At 44.5% G+C, this 23551-nt stretch overlaps 1 protein-coding gene across 2 annotated transcripts in view; it reads right to left on the bottom strand.

Annotated features, from left to right (window-relative positions):
• The window catches only part of CDK2AP1 (cyclin dependent kinase 2 associated protein 1), a 28988-nt gene extending 5603 nt beyond the window's left edge, over positions 1-23385 (bottom strand). The window contains exon 1 of one of the 2 annotated variants that reach the window (XM_042852516.2): positions 23263-23385. Coding sequence is in view for 1 of the 2 variants with exons in the window: in XM_005298702.4 (XP_005298759.2) it covers positions 16367-16595 (229 nt within the window). In the remaining variant the exon portion in view is untranslated. Of the gene's footprint in view, positions 1-16366; positions 16611-23262 lie in introns of those variants that run through there. The other variant, XM_005298702.4, reaches the window with a different exon arrangement.
• Between the last annotated feature and the right edge of the window lie 166 nt (positions 23386-23551).

Genomic DNA, 23551 nt, shown 5'->3' with positions numbered 1-23551 from the left:
GTTCTGTAAACTTACTGTAAATATGGCTGTAATTTTACAACTCAAACTGTCACCACATTTGCAATGCAAATCACCCTAAAAGCTATTTTGAGCCTACACCACAACTATTCATTGTGTGACATCAGCAGTGAATATTGTTCATCATGTTCATCTCTTGTGTGATGTCAGACATTTTTAACCAGTAGGATTGGGCTATGCAAATAAACCAAGGAAAGAGATCACTAATATAACACCACTTTTTTGTTACTAAGTCTGATATTTCACGAGATCATCAGACTTCAGAGTGAAGTTAAACTGCACTGGCAGAACATTTTTATTATGAACATATATTTACTTTTGGCACTATCAAGCTTTATGGTCCCCTTAGGTAAATACTGACAGACATTACTTCTAGGGTCAATAAATCTTGCATGGATCGTAAAGTAACAGAGGTAATTATCTACTTAATGTTCCATCTTGATTATTTTTAAAATAGTAGGTTCCTCAAAAGATAGCTGCTATACTTGATGCAATCTTTCAGAAAGTGCCTTTTCCTGAAGGAGTTCAAGGTGAGTTACTCATATTGCACAGGAACATTCTTCCTACGCTTCCTCCAAATAAACCCAAAACCTTTTGTGTCCTTTATTATTCCATAAGTTAATGTGGCTTTTTAAATTAACCAAGAATTACAGGACCTCATTTAACGGGTTTTGCCAGTGTTATCAGTCAAAGATCTGCCCCGGTAGAGGAGAATCTGAACAGATTCCTTAATCAGTTTCTAACATTCAAGATGTGTGTGGGGGAGAGAAACATCAGATCACTTCCCCCTTTTCCTCGAGGGCCACAATCAACAGTGAAAGGAGACGCACACGATAGACAGATCCAGTGTTGTGTATTGCTGATTTAAGGGCTCAACCTCTGTCCACGTGAGTCTGCTAATGGCACCTATTGATCTCATTTCATCTGCCCACTGAAACAGCCTCCTCAGTCATCGTCTATCATCCTTTTCAGGAAAATGCACCATTTTAAACATAAAAAGGCATGTAAGGGTCCCGATCCTGCTGCTTGTTTTCATAACCTTCTGCCCAAGTAGGGGTTGCAGAATCTGACCTAAGGGGGATTTATATCATCATGTTTAGCTGTTCTTTCTCTCCTCTTTAAACGTTCCTGCTCCCACGGTAGCTTCCCTCTGTCCAGGCTTTCTCTCCAGCCTCTCAGACACACCGGCTCCCTTCTCTACAAACTCCTTCCCTGAAAATTCCAAGGCTTCTCCCACTCCCTTTCCCATGTCTGTGGCCCTATTTGGAATTTAAATTAAATACAAATGAAAAGGATTTGACGTTGTGAGAGTCATTTTGTTCCGTTTAGTGTTTTACTCCTGACTTATTTATTTTTGCAAGGACACCACCAAAGGAAGCAGAGATCACACGATAAGAAGTGCTACTGAGTGCATGATGGAACCATGAGTCTAATCTTCCTCATTTTGAAAGTATCATTGTGCTTCTATAGCAATCACAGGGAACCATGATGGCCTGGTCTTCACTACAAAAAGAAAGGGTGTTCTTAACTTGAGTTAGCTAAAGCAAGATAAAATCCTAGTGAAGACAAGGTGGCTGTAGCTTTTTCATGAGTCAGCTGCTTGAGTTGAAGACTCATCTCCCCTTTAACCTTTAGCTCAATTTGCTAATTTGTTTGAAAAATTACAGACTGCCTTATCTTGAAAGGGTTGCTAACATGAGGTACGAACACACCTTTTTCCTAATGATGGTACACCTTAACGTTCTCAATTCTTACACTCTGTAATGTGGGTTGTTGTCTCAGGACACACTTACACTTGCAATATTTTTATATCCACATTTTACCCAACATTTCAAAAATCTATAATAATGATGTCAAACAGACATCCATGATGCTACTTTGCAGGTAGTAGCACCTTTCCTCCAAGGGTCTCATAATGCTTTACAACCATTAATTAGCCCAGCACGCTAGAAGGAAGGGGAGTTTGGTTATGCCCATTTTACAGAAAAGAAAACTGGGCATAGGTAGGTTAAGTGTCTTTCCCTACATTCACAAAGGATGGGCCCAATCCTGTGACTGCTTGCCACCAGGTGATTCTGAAAAGTCTAATTGAAGTCTGTGGAACTGCTTGCAGTAATAAGTACACCACCTGGGCGGAAAGGCATTTACAGGGTCAAGCCCTGAATCAGTTTACAAGGACAAGACATTCAGGAGTCCAGACCCCAGTCACCTGTCCTAGCAACTAGCCACCGCATCTTTCCTATTGGTTATGAAGTATTAAAAAAAAGTAGAAAACAACTAAAATTATTTGTTTCAGCTGGCTGCTTTTAACAACAATACAGAACAGACATTTCATTGATCTCCTGCTTAGACCATGTTAATTTGAACTATGTCACGTTCCCAGTCTGGATAGAAGTCAAGATTACAACATAAGGAGCGTACAGATAAGAACAAAAACCATCAGGTGCCTGATGCATGGAGACAAAGCAGTGACACCACGGCAAGGTGTTGCATGAGAAAGTTTCACAGATCTGGACGCTGACAACAATATGGCATTGCAGTATAGAGTAGCTGCAGATTCTGACAGTGGCTGAATTAGCATTAAAGGGAAAAGTGTACAACCACTAAGGAGAATGTACTAAAAGCCTGATCCTGTGAGAGAGCAATGGGGAAAGGATTGGCGCTGGGATTTTGTGACACCAAGGGCATCACTTCTCATTAATAATCAGATCCATGGAATTTTGGCACTGGAGAAGCCAGGGACACTGTATTGTCTACTTTACCCACAGCATATGCAAAGCTGTGATGCAGACACTAGAGGCCATTACAGAGCAAAGAATGTCCTGCCGAATGACAAGTAGCGGTAACCATGGTGAGTTTACCTGTTTCTTTGCAGTCTGCATCAAAAATGTAATAAGACATAATGCCATGCGCCAACCTCTTTATCAGTAGCAGCAGGCACAGAGAACAAAGAAGGGGATTTAGCTTGGCTGTGATACCAGTTCTTCATGCGCTGCAAGCGCCCATGTCAGACACCTGCCAGTCATTCCCAGAGGGAGTAGGGGAGTGTGTGGGACTCGGCACAATAAAAAGAAAAGCAAATTTTTGTATTTATTTAAAATGCGGTTGTGATCCTGATAACGAGCTTGAGTGCAGAGTATTTCCTGACAATTAATGTCTGGTGGGGAGTAATGGACCTTGGCCTTTTCTCAGCCTCTCAACTCTCCCATTAGTCCCCTGGAAGGGCCCTGGGTTTTAGATGTTTTTACTTAGTTAATCCAAAATACATGTGTGTATCAAAGCATTTAATAGATTTAAAATTATATTTGCTGGCCCCTGTCATTATAATGAGCAGCAAAACCAGGCCAGCGAGCCTCAAATGGCATCCTAAGTCATAGGAGACCACATCAAGAGGTCAAAATGACTGTACTTCACAGAAGAGGGTAAAAGATCCAGCATGGCATTTGGATGTCGTCTTTCTCTGGCATCAGCCCTGGACTGATCCAAAGTGCCGACGAGATCCGCAGAGCGCTATATGGCTTCTCCCTCTGCCAGCACCAGGGATGAGGCAAGCCGGAGTCAGACTCTAGACCTGAACATCTGGGACCTGGAGCAGTATGTTCTCACTATACACGTGGAGATGGAGGGGAGAGTAGCAGGTGCAGGGACAACTCAAATTCACTCCCCTGGTTGATCCAACTGAGGTCAAGGCTGCTGACCTTCACCGAAGGGTGTAAGGTCTGATGGCAGCGATTTTGGGATACACATGTCGCCTAACCCTAGGCTGGTAGCCAAGCCATGCTGATATTGATAAAGGAGGCGTGGGTGACAAGATAATAGGCATGCTGATGTATCTAGCTTTAGACATAAAAACTGCCGACAACGCTCACGGATTTATCACGAGCCTTGCACTATTTGATGTTCTTCTTAATGCTCTGGGTGCTGGAGGAAAGTGATCATGTGAGAATCTCAGCTTGCATCGTTTTTAAAAAGAGAAATTTTTAGCAATTTTTAGAGAAGTTCAAAAAGAGAAGTTTTTAAGTTTCAGTTTCTCTTGACTGAAGGAAAAAAGCTTGAAAATGTGACCCGAGTACCCACGAAGGTTCAGAAACCACATGTCAAACAAGAACCCCAAATGTATTTTTTCTAAATCTCATGATTTTAAGGGACAATCTCATGATTTTGGGGCTTGACTCATTACTTTTGAATGCTGGCAATTAGCAATACCGCAAACAGACAAGAGAGACTAATGCTGCAGTACGACTGTCACCAGAGCCTCTGGAGGAATGGCAGATGCTAGTTGCACTCCTCAGACTCAGACATCCCCTCCTCTCAAGATTCAGCTGCACTCTTGGAATGACTCATCACATTTACTCCCAATGCTCCCCCTTTCAGCCCCCCAACTTACCTCCCGCTGCTCTCTCTCAACCTGATTCAACACCCAGTGAAATTCAAGTAAATGGAAAGGTCCCATAAACTTCAACGGGCCTGGAATCAGGCCCTATATGCCCAACCCAGCTCCCACTGAAGGCAACAGGAACCTTTCCACGGACTGCAGTAGGAGCTGAATGGAGCACTATCTGCCTCCCACCCAGCTGCCCTGCCTTTAACTCCTCTTCCTTCCTGCAGAGCTGCTCCTCCAATTCTCTCTGGTTTCACTCGTCTGGTTGATGAGAAGTTGTGTTTTTAAATCTACTGCTGTTGCCAGCAAGTGAAGTGCATGGGAAGTCAGGTTGTGCTTGGAGAGCTCACAAAACCCGGTGCATGCTGCAAGGTAAACTGTGTTTCTGTAGCCAGGTCAAGGCACTCATCTGATCTGCTTACAACACACACAGACAGTTATAAATACATGGTGGCAGCTTTTGTCACCACACAACCATGTGGCATGTTTATCGCATCCAAATCTACTGTGCTGCTTAACTGCGGCCTCATCTACACTCAAAAGTTGTACTGCTTTAATTACACAGAAGTAGTTAAAGTGGTATAACACCCCCACCTCCACTTGCATACAGTTACAGATGCTTAGGCCTGGTCTACACTATGAGTTTCATTCAAATTTAGCAGCGTTAAATTGAATTAACCCTGCACCCGTCCACACAACGAATCCATTTCTTTCGAAATAAAGGGCTTTTAAAATCGATTTCTGTACTCCTCCCCGACGAGCGGAGTAGCGCCGAAATCGATATTGCCGTTTCGAATTAGGGTTAGTGTGGCCGCAATTCGATGGTATTGACCTCCGGGAGCTATCCCACAGTGCACCATTGTGACCGCTCTAGACAGCAATCTGAACTCGGATGCACTGGCCAGGTAGACAGGAAAAGCCCCGCGAACATTTGAATTTTATTTCCTGTTTGCTCAGCACAGGAGAGCACAGGTGACCACAGAGAGCTCATAAGCACAGGTAACCATGCAGGCCGATAATTGAAAAAGAGCACGAGCATGGACCGTACAGGAGGTACTGGATCTGATCGCTATATGGGGAGAGGATTCAGTGCTAGTAGAACTTCGTTCGAAAAGATGAAATGCCAAAACTTTTGAAAAAATCTCCAATGGAGAGAGGCCATAATAGGGACTTTGATCAATGCCGCGTGAAAGTCAAGGAACTCAGACAAGCCTATCAAAAAACAAAGGAGGCAAACGGTCGCTCCGGGTCAGAGCCGCGGACATGCTGCTTCTACGCCGAGCTGCATGCAATTCTAGGGGGATCCGCCACCACTACCCCACCTCTGACCGTGGATTCCGAGGCGGGGGTAATCTCATCAGCCACACCTGAGGATTCTGCGGACAGGGAAGAGGAGGAGGAGAAGGAGGAGGAGGAGGAGCTTGCGGAGAGCACACAGCACTCCGTTCTCCCCAACAGCCAGGATCTTTTTCTCAGCCTGACTGAAGTACCCTCCCAAGTCAGTATCCAAGACCATGACCCCATGGAAGGGACCTCAGGTGAGTTTACCTTTTAAAATATAAAACTTGTTTTAAAAGCAAGCGTTTTTTAATGATTACTTTGCCCTGAGGACTTGGGATGCATTCGCGGCCAGTACAGCTACTGAAGAAGTCTGTTAACGTGTCTGGGGATGGAGCGGAAATCCTCCAGGGACATCTCCATGAAGCTCTCCTGGAGGTACTCCAAAAGCCTTTCCACAAGGTTTCTGGGCAGTGCAGCCTTATTCCATCCTCCATGGTAGGACACTTGACCACGTCATGCTAGTAGCAAGTAATCTGGTATCATTGCATGACAAAGCCTGGCAGCGTATGGTCCCGGTGTTTGCTGGCAGTCAAGCAACATCCATTCTTTATCTCGCTGTGTAATCCTCAGGACAGTGATATCGCTCATGGTAACCTGGTTGAAATACGGGAATTTAATTAAGGGGACAGAGGTGGCCGTTCCTACTGGACTGTTTGCCTGTGGCTGAAAAGAAATCCTTCCCTGCAGTTAGCCAAGCGCGGGGGAGGGGGGGGGGAATTGGCGCTGAGCTTTTCGCCTTTGGCTAGCAGGGATCTTCCCTGATACCAGCCACGCGGTGGGGGGAGGGATAAAGCGATCATCCAGAGAATTGGATGGGGGGTGGGATTAGTTTGTTTTCTGCTGCTGAAGGTTAACAGGAAAATCGCAGCACTCAACGGGCTTTGCTTGGTATGTGGGAAAGGAGGGCGCAGAAGCCGAAAGACAATGGCTTACCATGGCCGCATGCAAGCCAAATTCTGTTGCCTGGACCTGCGTCTGTGATCTCTAGCAGCAAAGCCACAGGCACTCAATATTAAGAGGCAAAATGCGACCTTGCACAGAAATCACATGTGCTATGTAATGTGAATAGTGTTATACTCTTTCATGGTGTACAAGCATTGTTCTGTAAAATGTATCTTTTTAAAAAATTCTCTCCTTTTTTCCCTCCCTCCGGCAGCTGCAAATTTTTCAAGCCTCCCTCCTCCGTCCCGAAGGCTATCTCAGATAAGGCGTCGGAAAAAGAGGACGCGAGACGAGATGTTCGCGGAAATCATGGAATCCACCCGCAGTGAAAGAGCTCATCTGAATGAGTGGAAGGACACAATTTCAAAGTATAGGAAAGATGCCAGTGAACGTGAGGACAGGTGGGACCAACATGAGGACAGAAGGGACCAACGTGAGGAGAGGAGAGACGCTCGAGATGAGAGGTGGCGGCAGGAAGATCAGAGGAGGCAGGATGCAATGCTGGGTCTGCTGTGTAAGCAAACAGACATGCTCCGACGTCTGATGTAGCTTCAGGAACGGCAGCAGGATCACAGACTGCCGCTGTAGCCCCTGTATAACCACCCTCCCCCCCCCCTCACCATGTTCCATAGCCTCCTCACCCAGACGTGTAAGAACGCGGGGGGGAGGCTCCGTGCACCCTCCCATTCCACCCCAGTGGATAGCCCAAGCAAAGGGCTGTCATTATTTTAACCTTTTTTTAGTGGCCTTTTCCTTCCCTCCGATCCTCCTCCCAAACCCCACCCAGGCTACCTTCACAGTTCTCTCCTTCTTTTTATAATCAATTAATAAAGAATACATGATTTTTAAACAATAGTGACTTTATTTCCTTTGAAAGCAAGCTGTGATCGAAGGGGGAGGGTGGGTTCCTTACAGAGAATGAGTCAATAAAGGGGGCGGGTTTTCATCAAGTAGAAACAAACAGAAATTTCACACTGTAGCCTGGCCAGTCATGAAACTGGTTTTCAAAGCTGCTCTGATGCGCAGCGCTTCCTGGTGTGCTCTTCTAATCGCCCTGGTGTCTGGCTGCGCGTAGTCAGCAGCCAGGCGATTTGCCTCAGCCTCCCACCCCGCCATAAAGGTCTCCCCCTTACTTTCACAGAGATTGTGGAGCACACAGCAAGCAGCAATAACAATGGGGATATTGGTTTGGCGGAGGTCTGAGCGAGTCAGTAACGATCGCCAGCGACCTTTTAAACGGCCAAATGCACATTCTACCACCATTCTGCACTCGCTCAGCCTGTAGCTGAACAGCTCCTGTCTCCTGTCCAGGCTGCCTGTGTATGACTTCATGAGCCATGGCATTAAGGGGTAGGCTGGGTCCCCAAGAATAACTATTGGCATTTCAACATCCCCAATGGTTATTTTCTGGTCCGGGAAGTAAGTCCCTTGCTGTAGCCGTTTAAATAGAGTAGTGTTCCTGAAGATGCAAGCTTCATGAACCCTTCCTGGCCAGCCCACGTTGATGTTGGTGAAATGTCCCTTGTGATCCACCAGTGCTTGCAGCACCATTGAAAAGTACCCCTTGCGGTTTATGTACTGGGTACCCTGGTGCTCCGGTGCCAAGATAGGGATATGGTTTCCATCTATTGCCCCACCACAGTTAGGGAATCCCATTGCAGCAAAGCCATCCACTATGACCTGCACATTTCCCAGAGTCACTACCTTTCGTAGCAGCACCTCAGTGATTGCTTTGGCTACTTGCATCACAGCAGCCCCCACAGTAGATTTGCCCACTCCAAATTGATTCCCGACTGACCGGTAGCTGTCTGGCATTGCAAGCTTCCACAGGGCTATCGCCACGCGCTTCTCAACTGTGAGGGCTGCTCTCATCTTGGTATTCTGGCGCTTCAGGACAGAGGACAGCAAGTCACAAAGTTCCATGAAAGTGCCCTTACGCATGCAAAAGTTTCTCAGCCACTGGGAATCGTCCCACACCTGCAACACTATGCGGTCCCACCAGTCTGTGCTTGTTTCCCGGGCCCAGAATCGGCGTTCCACGGATAGAACCTGCCCCATTAACAACATGATCTCCAAAGCACCGGGGCCCGCAGTTTGAGAGAATTCTGTGTCCATGTCCATGTCCTCATCACTCTTGTTGCCGCGCTGCCATCGCCGCCTCCTCCTCGCCTCGTTTTTCTGGTCCTGGTTCAGCATAAACTGCATGAGAACGCGCGAGGTGTTTACAATGTTCATGACTGCTGTCTTGAGCTGAGCGGGCTCCATGCTTGCCGTGGTATGGAGTCTGCAGTGTTCACCCAGGAAAAAAGGCGCGAAACAGTTGTCTGCCTTTGCTTTCATGGAGGGAGGAGGATGTACCCAGAACCACCTGCGACAATGTTTTTTGCCCCATCAGGCACTGGGATCTCTACCCAGAATTCCAATGGGCGGGGGAGACTGCGGGAACTATGGGATAGGTATGGGATAACTACCCACAGTGCAACGCTCCGGAAATCAACCCTAGCCTCGGTACATGGACGCACACCGCCGAATTAATGTGCTTAGTGTGGCCGCATACATTCGACTTTATACAATCTGTTTCCAAAATTCAAATTCTGTAAATTCGGATTAATCCCATAGTGTAGACATACCCTTATAGCAGTGTAGTTATTCCTGTATGGGAAGGGGGAAAAACTATACAAATATAAGGAACACTTATTCCAGTATAATTGTGTCCACACTAGGGGTCCTACAAGTATAACTATTTAGTTAGGGGGTTGATTTTATTATTTTAACTAAAGTATTTATACTGGTACAAAATCTGTGAACATTTTGGTGCTTGCTGGAGAAAATCCATGCAATTATCCCACAGTGCCTCTGCAGGAGGTCTGAATTTTTCACAGAGTGCTTTTATCCCAAGTGTTTGTCAAGCATTTGAGCAAAAACGGGTGTTAAAAAACATGTCTTAAACAATCTGAATAAAAACCTACTCCCCTCTCAGTTGCTAAGCTGTCATTTTCTTGTGATGTCAAATCCCCCCACTTCTCTAGTCATCCATAGAATCCTCTGGCAATCAATCAATCAAGGCAAAACCTGATATTTCTAAGTAGAGCAGAAAATAAAAGCTTTTTCTTAAGAACAAAACCCCACACACAACTCTCAGCCCTAAGAAAAAGCCAGTTCATCTGAAGTTGCATTTTTAATACAAGTGGATTAATTGTGAGTTTAACACATTTGCCCAACTAAGATTGTGTAATGAACATATAGGCCTGATTCTACTCTCAAAACCACCAATGTAAATCGGAAATAATTCTGTTGAACTTATTGGTGTCACAGCCATGTAAACCTTGTTTAAGTGACAGCAGAATTAAGCTCATTGGGTAAATTCCTCCACTGCCTTGTACTCTGGGCAAACTGCTGCCTTTTTGATTGGGTGGAATTCTACAGCCCCTGGGCACAGGTGCAAGTGACGACCCACAAAGAGAGAAATCAATGGGGCCAGGATTTCACCCCAGATGCCAGGCCCAATTTGTGGAATCTGGCCATTTTACAATCACATCAGTCTGAATCATGGTTTTAAAGTTCAAACTTAGAAGGAAAGAACATGAATTCTTAGCACTCAAAACATCTTGGCTTCGTTTATACAAAATGAAACTGCAATCTCATGGAGGACAGGTGGAGAGGGGCAAACATGGTACCTATCTTTAAAAAGTGGGAACCAAGAGAACCCAGGGAATTACAGACCAGTCAACCTAACTTTGATACCTGGAAAGATACTGGAACATTATTAAACAATCAAATTGTAAGCACCTAGAGGATAATAGGGTTATAAGTAATAGCCAACATGGATTTGTCAAGAATGAATAATGCCACACCAACCTAATTTCCTTCTTTTACAGGGTTACTATCTTAGTGGATGGGGGGAAGGTGTAGATGTGATGTATCTTGGTTTTACTAAGGCTTTTGACAGCCCCACATAATGTTCTCAAAAGCAAACTAGAGAAATGTGGTCTCGATAAAATTACCATAATGTGGGTGCAAAACTGATTAATAGACCATACTCAGAGAGTAATTATCAATGGTTCACTGTCAAACTGGGAGGGCGTATCTAGTAGGGTCCAGTTCTGGGTCTGGCATTATTCTATATTTTCATTAATGACTTGGCTAATGAAGTGAAGAGTATGATTATAAAATGTGTGGATAACTTCTGGCTGAGAGGGTTTACTAGCACTTTGGAAGAGAGGATTAAAACTCAAAACCCTCTGGACAAACTGGAGAATTGGTCTGAAATCAACAAGATTAAATTTAATGAAGACAAGTGCAAAGCATGCTTAGTCTTAAGAAAAGAGGACTGAGACGGGACCTGCTAATAGTCTTCAAATATGTTCAGGGCTATTATAAAAAGAGGATGGTGATCTATTGTTCTCCATGTCCACTGAAGGTAGGACAAGAAGTAATGGGCTTAATCTACATCAAGGGAAATTTAGGTTAGTTATTAGGAAAAACTTTCTAACTATAAGGGTAGTTAATCTTTGAAATATGCTTCCAAGGGAGGTTGTGGAATCCCCATCATTGGAAGTTTCTAAGAACAGGTTGGACAAACACCTGTCAGGGATGGTCTAGGTTTACTTGGTCCTGCCTCAGTGTGGGGAGTTGGACTAGAAACTGGTTCAAGGTCCCTTCCAGTCTGACGGTTCTATTATTTTAATCATTGAGATGCCACATGGGCATCAGTGTCTATGCAGGCAGATCCTATTGCAGCACCAGGGCAAAGCACGGGACAGGCACTGCCAACCTAGCAGTGAAACACTCGGTGTCCCATTACGAACTCCCCTAAACACTCCGGTCCCACTGAATATTTAAATAAACAAACAATAAAAAAGCCATTTCCGTAGAAAATATTGGGACTGATCCCCTTTGCAAAGTCCCCTTTACAGTGCTCTCACAATGTAAATGAGACATGCATTATATCTACTCATTTACTTTATATTTACACCCACTTTAAATCCCCTTTACATTGCCAGAGCCTAGAAAGGGGCTTTGGTGTAAATGGAAGGCAAATGAGAATCAGGCCATTTCCTTAAAAACAAAAACAAACAAAAAACGCCAGGTTATTCTTCTGCAACAGCCAAAGAACCTCGTTTAAGTTTTAACATTTTATACATAGACAAAGGTAATTCATATTCGGTTTTGTAAATTCCACACCTTTTTTTGCTCAAAACAGCGAAAAATACCTGTCAGTGTCCCCCTGCCATTATCCATTCCTATTTGGGGGGGGAGGGAGGAGGGGGGAGGGTAGTACTCATTTGATAGAGGACCAGGTGAGTTACACCTGGAAAAAGTAAACTACTCAGCATGTTTAGCTCAGTTCTTTTCAGACTATTTTTAACATGACTTGGCCCTCCAGTGAATAGTGAGCAAGCGCTGTATTACATTTTAGCAAACTGAATTACAGTCATAAAAACAATGCCACTGCGAATCTTTGAAAGAGTGAATCCAAGACAAGAGGTTTTTTTTTTTAAATAATGTAAATCTGGAAAACCAATATTAAAGCTCTTATAATGCCCACAAATTACTCCTTGTGTCTAGCATAGTTTAGTATGTAAAAGCTTCCACAAACTGATATCTTAACAGAGTACTTCATTTTCTGCACTGCTGTGGCACAATAGACTCCCCCACTCCATAAAACCTGAATACAGACAACAGGATTACGTTAAATATAATTACATAAAGAACGTTAAGGAAGCAGTTTGTTTATGGAGCTGAGTCAGATCCTTAATATGAATAATGTAACATATTATTGGACATAAGAGACTAGCTAGCGTGCATACGTTCTACTGCCCTCTTCTGGCTGGAATCAGAACTCTCAGCTGTGTTGTGCCCCTACTATACTGATACCAGGTAATGGAGATTCTCTTTTGGCTCAAGTGGCGGGAGGTACTTGTGATTTTGGAGCCGGAGAATCTCAGTCACTGTAAAGTTTGAGTGGTGACACTGCAGGCACAGTGAGAACTACGGAAGTCCTAGGTTACAATCTTTTTTCTGTTTAAAGGGTTGCTGTTGAACAACATGGATCCGGGATGCAGCCTACTATCTTAATATTATAATAATCTGCTGGAATTTGATTCTACACATGGAAGTTTTAAAACTTCACTCTGATCTTAGCATTTGGTTAAGCTGTCAAAAAAAAAAAAAAAAAGACTGATACAGTATGCACCTTGCAAATACCATTCCCAGAGCTGTGCAGATTCCAGGTGAAATTATTAAAGATGTTGGCGCGCAAACAAAATACAACCATAATGGCTCTAACCCTGTTTAAACAAACAAGGCAAAACAAAAAAAGTGAGTGAGATAATAAAAATAAAGAGGACCTTAAAAAATGAAAGGTTTTGTGTTTGAGATTAAGAACATGTCTGCGAGTGGCTGGTTTCAAAACACAGGACCAGCACTGAACGTTACACCACAAGAGCCCAGGCTCCAGAGTGGAAAGTCCCATGGGAAGATTACAGATACCTGGAAAAACACTGCAAGTTTAATCACATGGGGCCTAAACCCCCACTGCCCTGAGCTTTGCGTCATCACTCACAGCTGGGCAAAGCGAGTTCAGAGCCAGTGTAAAATTCCACTTTGGAAGCGATTTACTCTCTCTTTGAATTAGTGTAAATGACAAAGCTGCAAGGCAGTGGAGAATCAGGCCCCTGGAGTGCCCACAGTATTATATAGCTGGGGAGGGGGTTTAAACCACCTGTGGAGTAGACAGACTTTCCTTACACAGCCATCCCAAGATCTGCAGAGAATCCCCACAGATCTCCCATTAACCCTTTGCAGCCCTTCCTGCCCCTATGGCAATTCTCCTCTCTCTCAGGGCTTGCCTTAACTGCACAAGTAACTTGGTTTATAACCGGCGCATTGTCCCTAATTCGAGACCCATCCACACACACAAATCCCAGGGTGATGGACCTTTTAGCTGGTGGTGGCTAGCCTGCCTGGCGGTATAGTCTGCAGCTCAGGTTAGCACAACTCATCAGCTGCTAATAGAACCACTTTGGGTAGCTCACGTGTTATTTTGTAGAGTGGCCACTCTCACTCGAGCTAGACTAAGTGGAGAGGAATTAACCAGAGTGTGGATAACACAAGTTAACTGTGCAGTGAAGACATAGACTTCGGAAACATGGCACCACAGCCCCTCTAGTCCCACTTGCACCAAAAACCCTGCAGCACAGAGCATCGGCATTATTATATAGATACCCCAAGCTGGCCACATCCCTTCAAACTACTGAGCCCCAATCACTCCAGGTTCCCGCAGAGCAGCTTCTGCAGGGCTGATTTCAGGCCAAAGGGACAGATGTCCTGCTTTCAGCCCCTTCACAGGGATTCAAAGGAAAGGGATGCTCTAGCCCCAGGTTCGGAAGCAAAGCCAGGATTTCCACTTCTAGCTGAGCTGGTGGCATTTAATTTAAACACAATAGAGAAGGAACCTCCTGAAACTCGGAATTAGGGTCCAGCAAGGAGGGAAGCCATTTGCAGTCACATCACTGTGAATGCAATGTGTGCCCCTGCAAGGACTGCTTTGTCTAACTCCCTTGGCCTCAGGCCATCATGCTGGCATTGCCACTAGCTAGAGGAAGGGCTGGTGAATGAGGGATAATGGCAGGAGATCGAAAGAAAGAGAGAGCCCATTTTGGATACCGATTAAAATATTTTTCCTTGCTAAGAGTCTGTGGGTGTTAAGGATGACATGAACCCAGCAAGCACAAGTTCGGGGATCACGGAAGCCTCACAGGGGACTGCTGAAAAGCCACTAAAAAAGGAGGACAAACTGAATGAAAGAAATGTAAAGCTTGAATCATGTCGTGGATCATTAGAGAGCATATAGACCGAACAATGACAGCAACAAAAATCACAGAAAGAACTTTCAGAGTTACTTAAACCAATATCCTCAGTAACATGTTTGCCATGGTCTTAGCCATTGCTTTTCATCTGACGTGCCGTTAGCCTTGTGTATTCCCCTCGCTCCATGATGTAAGCCAAAAATCAAAACAAAAAGCTCAGTGTCCCTGCTCTTCTATGGAGGTATTTTAGAGAATGAGACACTGGCTGTAGTGGGAGACAAAAAAGAACAGTTCCATCGCTTGGTTCTTTCTGGTGACACTGCTTTAGTATGTCACAAGAATCTGAAGTCAGGAACATGCCTTTTCCTGGCTTATTTTTTTAAGAAGCACGCTGATCTCAGGCCATGATCCTGGAAATACTTACATGCATGCTTAATTGTACACACCTGAGTACCCATTTAAGTCAGCTACTCACCTGCTTCAAGCTATTCTCACGTGTAGCTGTTTGCAGGATCAAGGCTATATAGTTCATTTCTTTCTTCTCTATCAGCTGGTGACAATTCCTTGCAGCAAAATGAGATGTGCTATAATTGCCACTCATTGTAGCTTCTTTGGGGTACATGTAATTCATCCCTTTAGCTCATCAGTACCCCAGGAACAGAATCACAGACAGTGCTGCAAAACCACTGTACTATATTTCTACTCCCTTCTAAAACACCAAAACTTCTCTCTCTGCCTTTCTTTTTTTTTTTTAAGTCACATTTCTTCCTGTTGATATTTTGATGTCAGACCTGTAGACACTATATGTGTGAGCGAGCTGTTAAGACCAGAACGGTTAAAGACAACTTCTCCATTTTTTTGTTTTAATACCCGTCGGTGTGCAGAGATATGGGATCTCCTGAAAATATCCCCCAGTGAATGAATTGCGGCTGCTTTGTTCCGAATTACACCCGCACGCTCTTTCACGCGCACACCCAGCAAAGTTCACCGCAGAAATTACATTTTTTAAAAATGTCAGTTACCTTTGAAAATAAAAAAAGTTCAATCCACCCGAGTCACTTTGCGGGGGGTGGAGGGGGAGAAGATGGGGAATAAAAATAAACACAGACAGAAAAATAAATACATAAATAAATAAATAAATTAAAGGAGGCTCTCTTTAACAAAAATGAAGCTCTCCAAAGCTCCTAACTGACTCTCATGCTGGCAGAGGAAGACTTATCCAGCACAGACTCATCCCCAGACTCCAGCACTTTGAGGGACTCTTCCCGGAGGCCAAACCCTGATGGAGAGGGGCCCATTTCAGATCAGGGGGAGGCTGTTTCGAAGTCTCTCTGGGGCGCAGCCCTGGAGAAAGGGGGGACCCAGAGCGCGAGCCCCCCGGCCCCGAGGAGCAGAGAGAGCGGGGCTGCCTGGCCACACACCACGCGCGGCCAGGCACTTGCAGCGTCTTGCCAGCAGCGGTCGCGGCTGAGCCGCGAACAGAATATTCCTGATCCAGATCAATCAGCAGCCCTGGGGAGGCGATCATGGAGGAAAGCGAACGGCCGGATCAAAAGAGCCACCAACTGAGCGGCGCCGCGCGGAGGCGGCCGGCACCTGGGCGCCAGGCGGGGCGCAGCGCCCCGGGGCGCCGCGGGGCCCGGGGAGGGAGAGGGGGGGAGCCGAAGTTTGCGCCTTGGGAAGCGCAGCGCTGTGGGTGATTAGTAATAATGGCGGATATGAATCAGCTCCGAGGATCTGACCCTACGTATAGAACTGGACAAAAACTACAGTCTGGGGCTTTCCCCAGGTATTCACGCTGCACCACGGCGCTCTTTTTGTGCCTCCAAAAAGGGCTGGAAAACTTGCCCTCCAGTTGCAATCGGAGACTTACCCTGGTTGATGGAAGTCCCGGGGAGGTGGGCGTTCAAGTTGGGCTTGTAAGACATTCCTAGAGACATGGCAAATGCAAGAAATAAAAATGTCCTGACATTCAGTGGAGCGTCTCTGTGTCTCCCAGACACTTTGGGTTGTTTACAGCGGTAGCAGCACCGGCAAATATGGCCGTCACTTATATTGACACCCACAATGCAATATATCATCCATACATCATTAGGAGACATGAATCCAAAAACTTTAGAGGAGAAAAGGAATTCACACGTCTCTCGCAGCCACAGTCCTCCTCACCCAGAGCACTTTAGATTTTTATTTACTGGGGGGCTGGGGAGTCATTTTTATTTTTAAAGAGCAAACAATAGAGTTCTTTTTTTTTAAATAACGTTGGTTTTCAAATTAACTTCAGAAACTTTTGGCAGAACTTTTGGGTTGAAATCTTATCCTGTAACTTGTTAAAAGGGGGGAGCTGGGCATGTGAGGAAATGTTGAATGGGCATTCTTAAAAGGATAAAAAGAGTTGGATTTGTTTTAGGGTGGCTGGGATGGTTTTTATGGGAGACTAGACAATAATCTGTATTTTTTTAATTTAATATGATAATTTTTCCAATTCATTTGAGTGGTGGGCAATATCTGCTAATAAGTTATAAAATCTTTTTTTTTTTAATTTTCTATGCAAATTCTCCTAATAAAGTGAAGGAGGTGTTCCTTTCAATGATTTTATATACTAAATACATTTTCTGTTGGACCATCAATTTGGTCTGATCAGAGGTTGAAGGTTAATATAGACTGCAGCAACTGAGAGTTTTAATAAAAATAAAACTAGATAATAATTAACTGGTTTTCTGTTTGCAAAGAGATGGTCATAAAAAATAAATGTCCACTCAGATTCAGAAGAAGGCTAAATTTTAAAAATAAATTAAAAAAAAAGTATTAGAAACATCAATCTGTGACGCCAAAACTCATTCAGACAATGGATCAATTTAATTGCAACAGAGTTATCTTCAAATTAATCCACAGTAAACCTGTGGCATATTCAGTTAAAATTATTCCAGATTTACATGAGTGTAATTGATCAGAATCTGGCCAACTGCCCTTTCTAGTGGGTTCTGCAACTGGAATTAAGCATCATGCTGGAAATTTCACATGACATGGCATTTCCATTGTAAGATTGTCACCCTGAGAAGGCTGTAACACTGTTATAATTTCTACTAATATTTTACAACCAGATGGGGCCCAATCCTGTTCCTTTTGAATGGAATCTTCCCATTGACTTACATGGTACAGAATTGGGCCTATATCATCTTTCAGTTCATTAGTGCTTTACAAAGGAAGGTAGGTATGATCTCCATTTTATAGGTGGAGAAACTGAGTCACAGAGGTTAAACAATTTGTGGAAGGTCACACAACAGGCACTACAACTCAAGTCTCTGAGCTCCACTCCCCTGTTCTACCGACTAAACACTACATAAGAGCACTGTCCAATGGGAATAACCATGGCTGATGCCTGATCTACTGTTAAACAAATTATCTGGATGTTCTGAAGTTTCACTTTCAACTCCGAATGCATCTCAAGTTATGGCAGTGGAGCCCAGCGTGGTGCGGACTATTGCTTAGACAACGGATGTGTGCTGTACTCCATTAGCACAGGGCTGAAAACCTCACGCATAGAATTACATGCTTTTTACCCCATATTTTCAAAGTGGCGCATAAAGCTTGGCTGCGCAATTCTCATCAAAAGTCAACAGGAGTCACACGGCTAAACCCCCTCATTCATCACTTTGCAAATTGATGCCTGACTGTCCCTGAAACTTTGCTGCAGGATTTGGAAAGAATTGTGTTTACACTGATCCCTCGAATGCTTGTAAAACTTTACAGAACACACAATTCTTGGCCTAGCTGTTTGTGGGCCTGATTCTCTCTTGCCCTGACCCTTCTGCAGTTATTTACATGTCTATGAAGTAGGTGTAGAATGGTACCTTTCCCAGTCAGTAGTATTCTACAGCCACTCTGCATTAGTGTCAACAACTGCATGTGGTGCAGGGCCTTGGAGAATTGGAGTCTAGGTGGTTTAACTAGTTCTCACACTGATAACTTAAAAATATACAACGTTCCTATAAGAAATGTCTTTAAAACAGCAAAGACCCTATAAAAACATCTCTCTTTAGAATACAATAGTACAAGATGCAGAGGGACCCTTCTACTTTTTTGAGCAATCCCTTTTTTTCTTTCTCCACTGATAGGAAGCTGTCAAGAATGTAGGGCCGGATTCTCCATCACTGACACCTGTGCAAAGTGGGTGTCTATTGATACCCTGTCCGAACAATAGGATTTTACATCCACTCCTCAACTCTCTTGGATCTGTAAATGACAACACAAGGTGCAAGACCACAGAAAATCAGACCCTTACGTTTTGGGACCTGAAATACATGTCAGCTTTACTTGTCTTGACTGGCTATCTTTTGTTCTGACTTTTCACTTTGGGCAGCCCCCAGTGAAGTTGGCTTGGGTACAAAGTGACCAAAAGTTGTTTCCATCTGTCTAATGGTCTGTGGTCCATGTAAAATTAGTGGTCTCAATTCAATCATTTGTAGCTGCAACAAAAAAAAACCCATCCCAGCTATCTTCCTTGTTGGCAATTTTAGCAAGGATGCCAGAGACGAATTCCCTCCGAGATACTGCCTTCAGGTGAGGGTCAGGTCATGTTGCACTGCTGGAGTTCACATTCTGTAGATAGGTTTCAGAGTAGCAGACGTGTTAGTCTGTATCCGCAAAAAGAACAGGAGTACTTGTGGCACCTTAGAGACTAACAAATTTATTTGAGCATAAGCTTTCGTGGTCTACATTTGAAGAAATGGGCTGTAGTCCACGAAAGCTTATGCTCAAATAAATTTGTTAGTCTCTAAGGTGCCACAAGTACTCCTGTTCTTTATTCTGTAGATAGAGGACATCACTTCCATTGTTCTTCATTCAGCACCTGTCAGGTGCAATAACCTCTCTTCATGGGACACTCAGCAGAGATAGAAGCTAGGAACCTTCTGCACCAAAATCATGTCTCTACCACCTGAGCTGACTGTTAACTGATAGCAGTAGTGGGCTCTTAATCTCTATGTAGGCCAGCCACTAGAAGGGGACATGTCCTACAGAGCTAATGTGTTACATGAGTTTGATATTCTCTCCCACACTCACACTCTGAAGGCAGGAGTAACTTAAAATAAGTTTGTGTTCTTCATTTTTCTTGTTTTTTATCAAGGGAGAAAAGGCCATAAGTGGGGCTAGCCTCCACTAAGTCATCTCCTTCTCTCTGTACACATTGCTTCTGGCCCCCTTACATGCAGTTACATTTCCAAAAACGACTGCACTAGCTGAAAGACATAAGCTGTGCCTGTGTGAGCCCTCACCTGGTTCTTCTCCTTCTGTGGACTTTCTTCATTTCCATGACCAGTGTTTCTCAACCCCCTTCCTCCAAGGCCATTGGGCACCCTACGGAAATACATAGCATTACTAAGGCCCCAGCCCTTTTTAGGCAAAGCTTCTGCTGAGTTTCTCCTGAGCAAGTACTGCAGGACTGGATCCTACATCCCTCTAGCTTTTGTATAAGAAACACACACAAACTACATGTAAGTGATGTTATAAGACTGAAACCCAAAACAAAGGAATTCTAAGTTCACCTGACATATTACACGTCCCTCTTGCTGCTGGTGCAGCACTTATAAGGTGGTAACTCCTTTCTAACTGTGATCTGTTAGATAGTGTATTGGGTTAGGTGCCAGGACACCTGGGTTCATGTCTCATCTCTGCCAATGACTTCCTGTGTGACCTGAGGCAAACAGTAGTCAATATTTATATGATGTTAGTGCCCAAAGCCCCCAGTTAGGTTCGGGATCTTATTGTTCAGGGTGCTGTACAAACACAGACAAAAAGACCATCCCTGCTTTGAAGGACTTCAGTCTAAAGTCACAAGTGGCCTGATTTTCACAGGTGCTGAACATCCTTAGTTCCCATTGACCTCAGTGAGAGTTGTGTATGTTCACCAGCTGTGAAATGAGACCAGTAACCACTCTATCATCTCTTAAAATAAAATAAAAGAATAAGAATTAATGATGTAGATCCATCTATATAAAGCACTTAGAGAGCTACAAACAGAAAGCGATAGCTGAGTGTAAAGTAGCCATGTTTATTATCCTATTGGGTTAAACCATTAAATTAGAGGAATTCAAGGTGGAGCATCAAAATCTCGGCATTTCCTTGCCACTGTGATTTGTGTAAAAAACTGCTTGTGGGAGTTAATATCAATTGAACTAATTTGGTTAATTTTAACTAATTAAGTTGTGTGTGTTTTAACATTAACTCTCTACCTGCTGCGGAAACATACAAACCAGCTAGGAGTGAGGGGAAGAAATTAGAGATTTGTCTCTGTTCTGGAAGGAATTTATATTCAATAATTTATGTAAATATCCCCAAGATGTTAAGGACCTAAATAATATTTATTATAATCAAATAATCATATAGAATATATGCAAATCAATCATTATATACAATATAATCATTACATAAACAGTCCCTTGTATATGAGAGGTGGTAAAACAAGCTGTTGAGATCTCATGTAAATATGACTTTAGAGATTGTTCAAAGCACAAATTACTGAGCCACAAGTTGATGACAGCTCCTCCAGATCTTTTATCGTCTATCTTTATAAACATACAACTGCTTCCAAGTCGGCTGGGTAAATACATATTTAGGAACTTCCACAAATGCTGATTATTTGCCTGATAATCTCTAATGGCTCTTCGGTGGCAACTGGTGAAGGCATCTCCGGTGAAGACAGATCAACTTATTCCCTTTCTGTGCCTCCAGTGTGGGGTCTTGATATTCCACCCCAACTATCATTTTTCCAAAGCCTCACAGCTTTCTTACACTCACAAGCCTTCTGTTCCTCATGCAGCTCCCTCTCATTTCCTACCATCATCACTTATTGCTCCTATCCAACAAGATTTCCCTCCCCGGCCTTACTGAAATCCCACGCCATGTGTCTGTAGTACTAGATGTAGTTCCTTTGTCATGCTTCTTGCTGCTTAAAGTGTGCAGCGCCAGAAGTCTGCAGAGCCCTTCCTGGTTATACACAGAATGGAACCATTTGAGAAGCTAAGCAGTGGGAAACAAGAGGGTTGCAAGCAGAGGAGAATGCCTGAGGGAATCTTTCTCTTACAAGTTCTCTGGACATTAGGCTAGTGGCTTTTTCCTGAGCATCTTTGCTTAATTTCTTTTTTCAGATGTTGCATTGTGTAATTTGTTGCTCAGTACTTTGCATCTATCTGGTAGAGTCGCCCTTCTGATAACACCACTTAACCCCTTTTTATAAAGCACCCAGAGATCTCAAAACATTTTACAAACAATAATACATGAAGTCTCCCAACTCCCACTTCACAGAGTGGTGAATTCAGATACAGAGCGGTTACGCCACAAAACTAGCAGCAGCTGATGGGGGAATGAAGTCCAAGAGTCCTGATTCCCTGCTCTAACCCCTAGAGCACATCATGGGTGGATTCAAGGTAACCAAAGCCTAGGTACAGCAGTATTTCAGGCCCCCAGACAGGCTCTCTCTCCAAACTTCCCCAAAACAGACTTCTTCCCAGCCCAGCCCTAGCCCCTCACTAGCTCTGGAGAGACTGACACTCCCTTCCAGCCCTAGGATAGTCTTGTTTCTCTCCCACACCTGAGTCCTTCATCTTCCTGCCAAGTGGAACAGTCCTGCCAGGCAGACAGTTGGGTGCTGCCTCCCTGTCTGCATCTCTGACTCCAGGTTCTCTCTGTTTATCAGGCCCATGTTCCCTGGATTCTGCCTTAAAAGTGACAAGTAAAATAAAACTGTCCTGGGGCCTCTTTATGAAGGTGTAACAAAAGGCTGAGGGGATTAGGATAAAGGGGCCTGGCTGCTGCTTGGAAATATTAGGAGTATCAAGCAGGGCCGGCTCCAGGCACCAGCTTACCAAGCAGGTGCTTGGGGCAGTCACTTCAGAGAGGGGCGGCACGTCCATCTGTTTGGCAGCAATTCGGCGGACGGTCCCTCACTCCTGCTCGGAGCGAAGGACCTCCCGCCAAATTGCCGCCGCAGATCCCAATTGTGGCTTTTTTTGTTTGTTTGTTTGTTTGTTTGGCTGCTTGGGGCGGCCAAAACCCTGGAGCCGGCCCTGGTATCAAGTCTGGTCTTCCCTGATTTGCTGGAGGTCTCCCTGAGCACTAGAGAACTGAAGTGAGAGATTTCTTAAACCTCAGTCACGCAATTGTGTGTCTAGAATCTTGCACACTGAGCACCTCTTCCCCGCCCCCCCTCAGCTCTTTGTCTGGAATCTAAGTGACAGGTGTGAACAAAACCGGCTAAAGAGCCTGACTACAAATCCTTTCCCCTCTTGTTTGCTCAGCTCTGAGGCTCCTGGCGCTGTGTGATGCCATCACTCTAACGGCTCTCCAGAAAAGAGGGCAGACAAACCCTGGATGTCCAGTGCAAAATACAACAGAAAACAAGAACAGGGATGAACTTTTGGTTTGTTTTGCTTTGTAAAAACAGGGGATCTACCTATATCTACCCCTCCTGAAGACAGTGATGGGAAAGGATGGGTCCAGCACTGCTGGGGCACAGACGCCAGGGACTGTGAGGAAGTGCTGGGGAGTTCAGGTCTGGCAATAGGGTTGCCAACATTGTATTTAAAAAAGAAGGGACTGTTTTCTTAGCACCCCTGCTCCCAGTATTATCATTAATAATAATCACCACTCACCTACATTTGCCAGGGGTATTTTGTGCTGCTTTTTGCAGCGCTCAGCAATTCCCGACCTTGTTGTAAAGAGATGAAAAAAGACGGGGTGTCCCTTGTAATAAGGGACTGTTGGGAACCCTACCTGGCAGTGAGTGAGATGAATCCCTCTGTGACAGTGCCGTGTTTCTAGAACTCTTTCTTTGGTACGACCGTTTGCACAAGTGGATTCAAATCTCTCTGTGTTTCTCTGCTTCCCTGGGCAGACTTCTTCCCAGACTAAGGCCCCATCCTAGACAAACTCTCAGTCCTCCCAGCCCAACCCCTTCAGCTCCCCTGGATGGAATCTCTCTTCCAGCCCTCCAGGCAGTTGACTCTTGTTTTCCTCCCACTCCTGAGTCCTTGATCTTCCTGCCAAATGAGGAAGCCCAACC

The sequence above is a fragment of the Chrysemys picta genome, chromosome 15, assembly GCF_011386835.1.
Source record: "Chrysemys picta bellii isolate R12L10 chromosome 15, ASM1138683v2, whole genome shotgun sequence".
In the NCBI taxonomy this organism is placed as follows: domain Eukaryota; kingdom Metazoa; phylum Chordata; order Testudines; family Emydidae; genus Chrysemys; species Chrysemys picta.
Note: the sequence above shows the minus strand (reverse complement) of the source record. Positions and strands in the feature narration are given on the sequence as shown.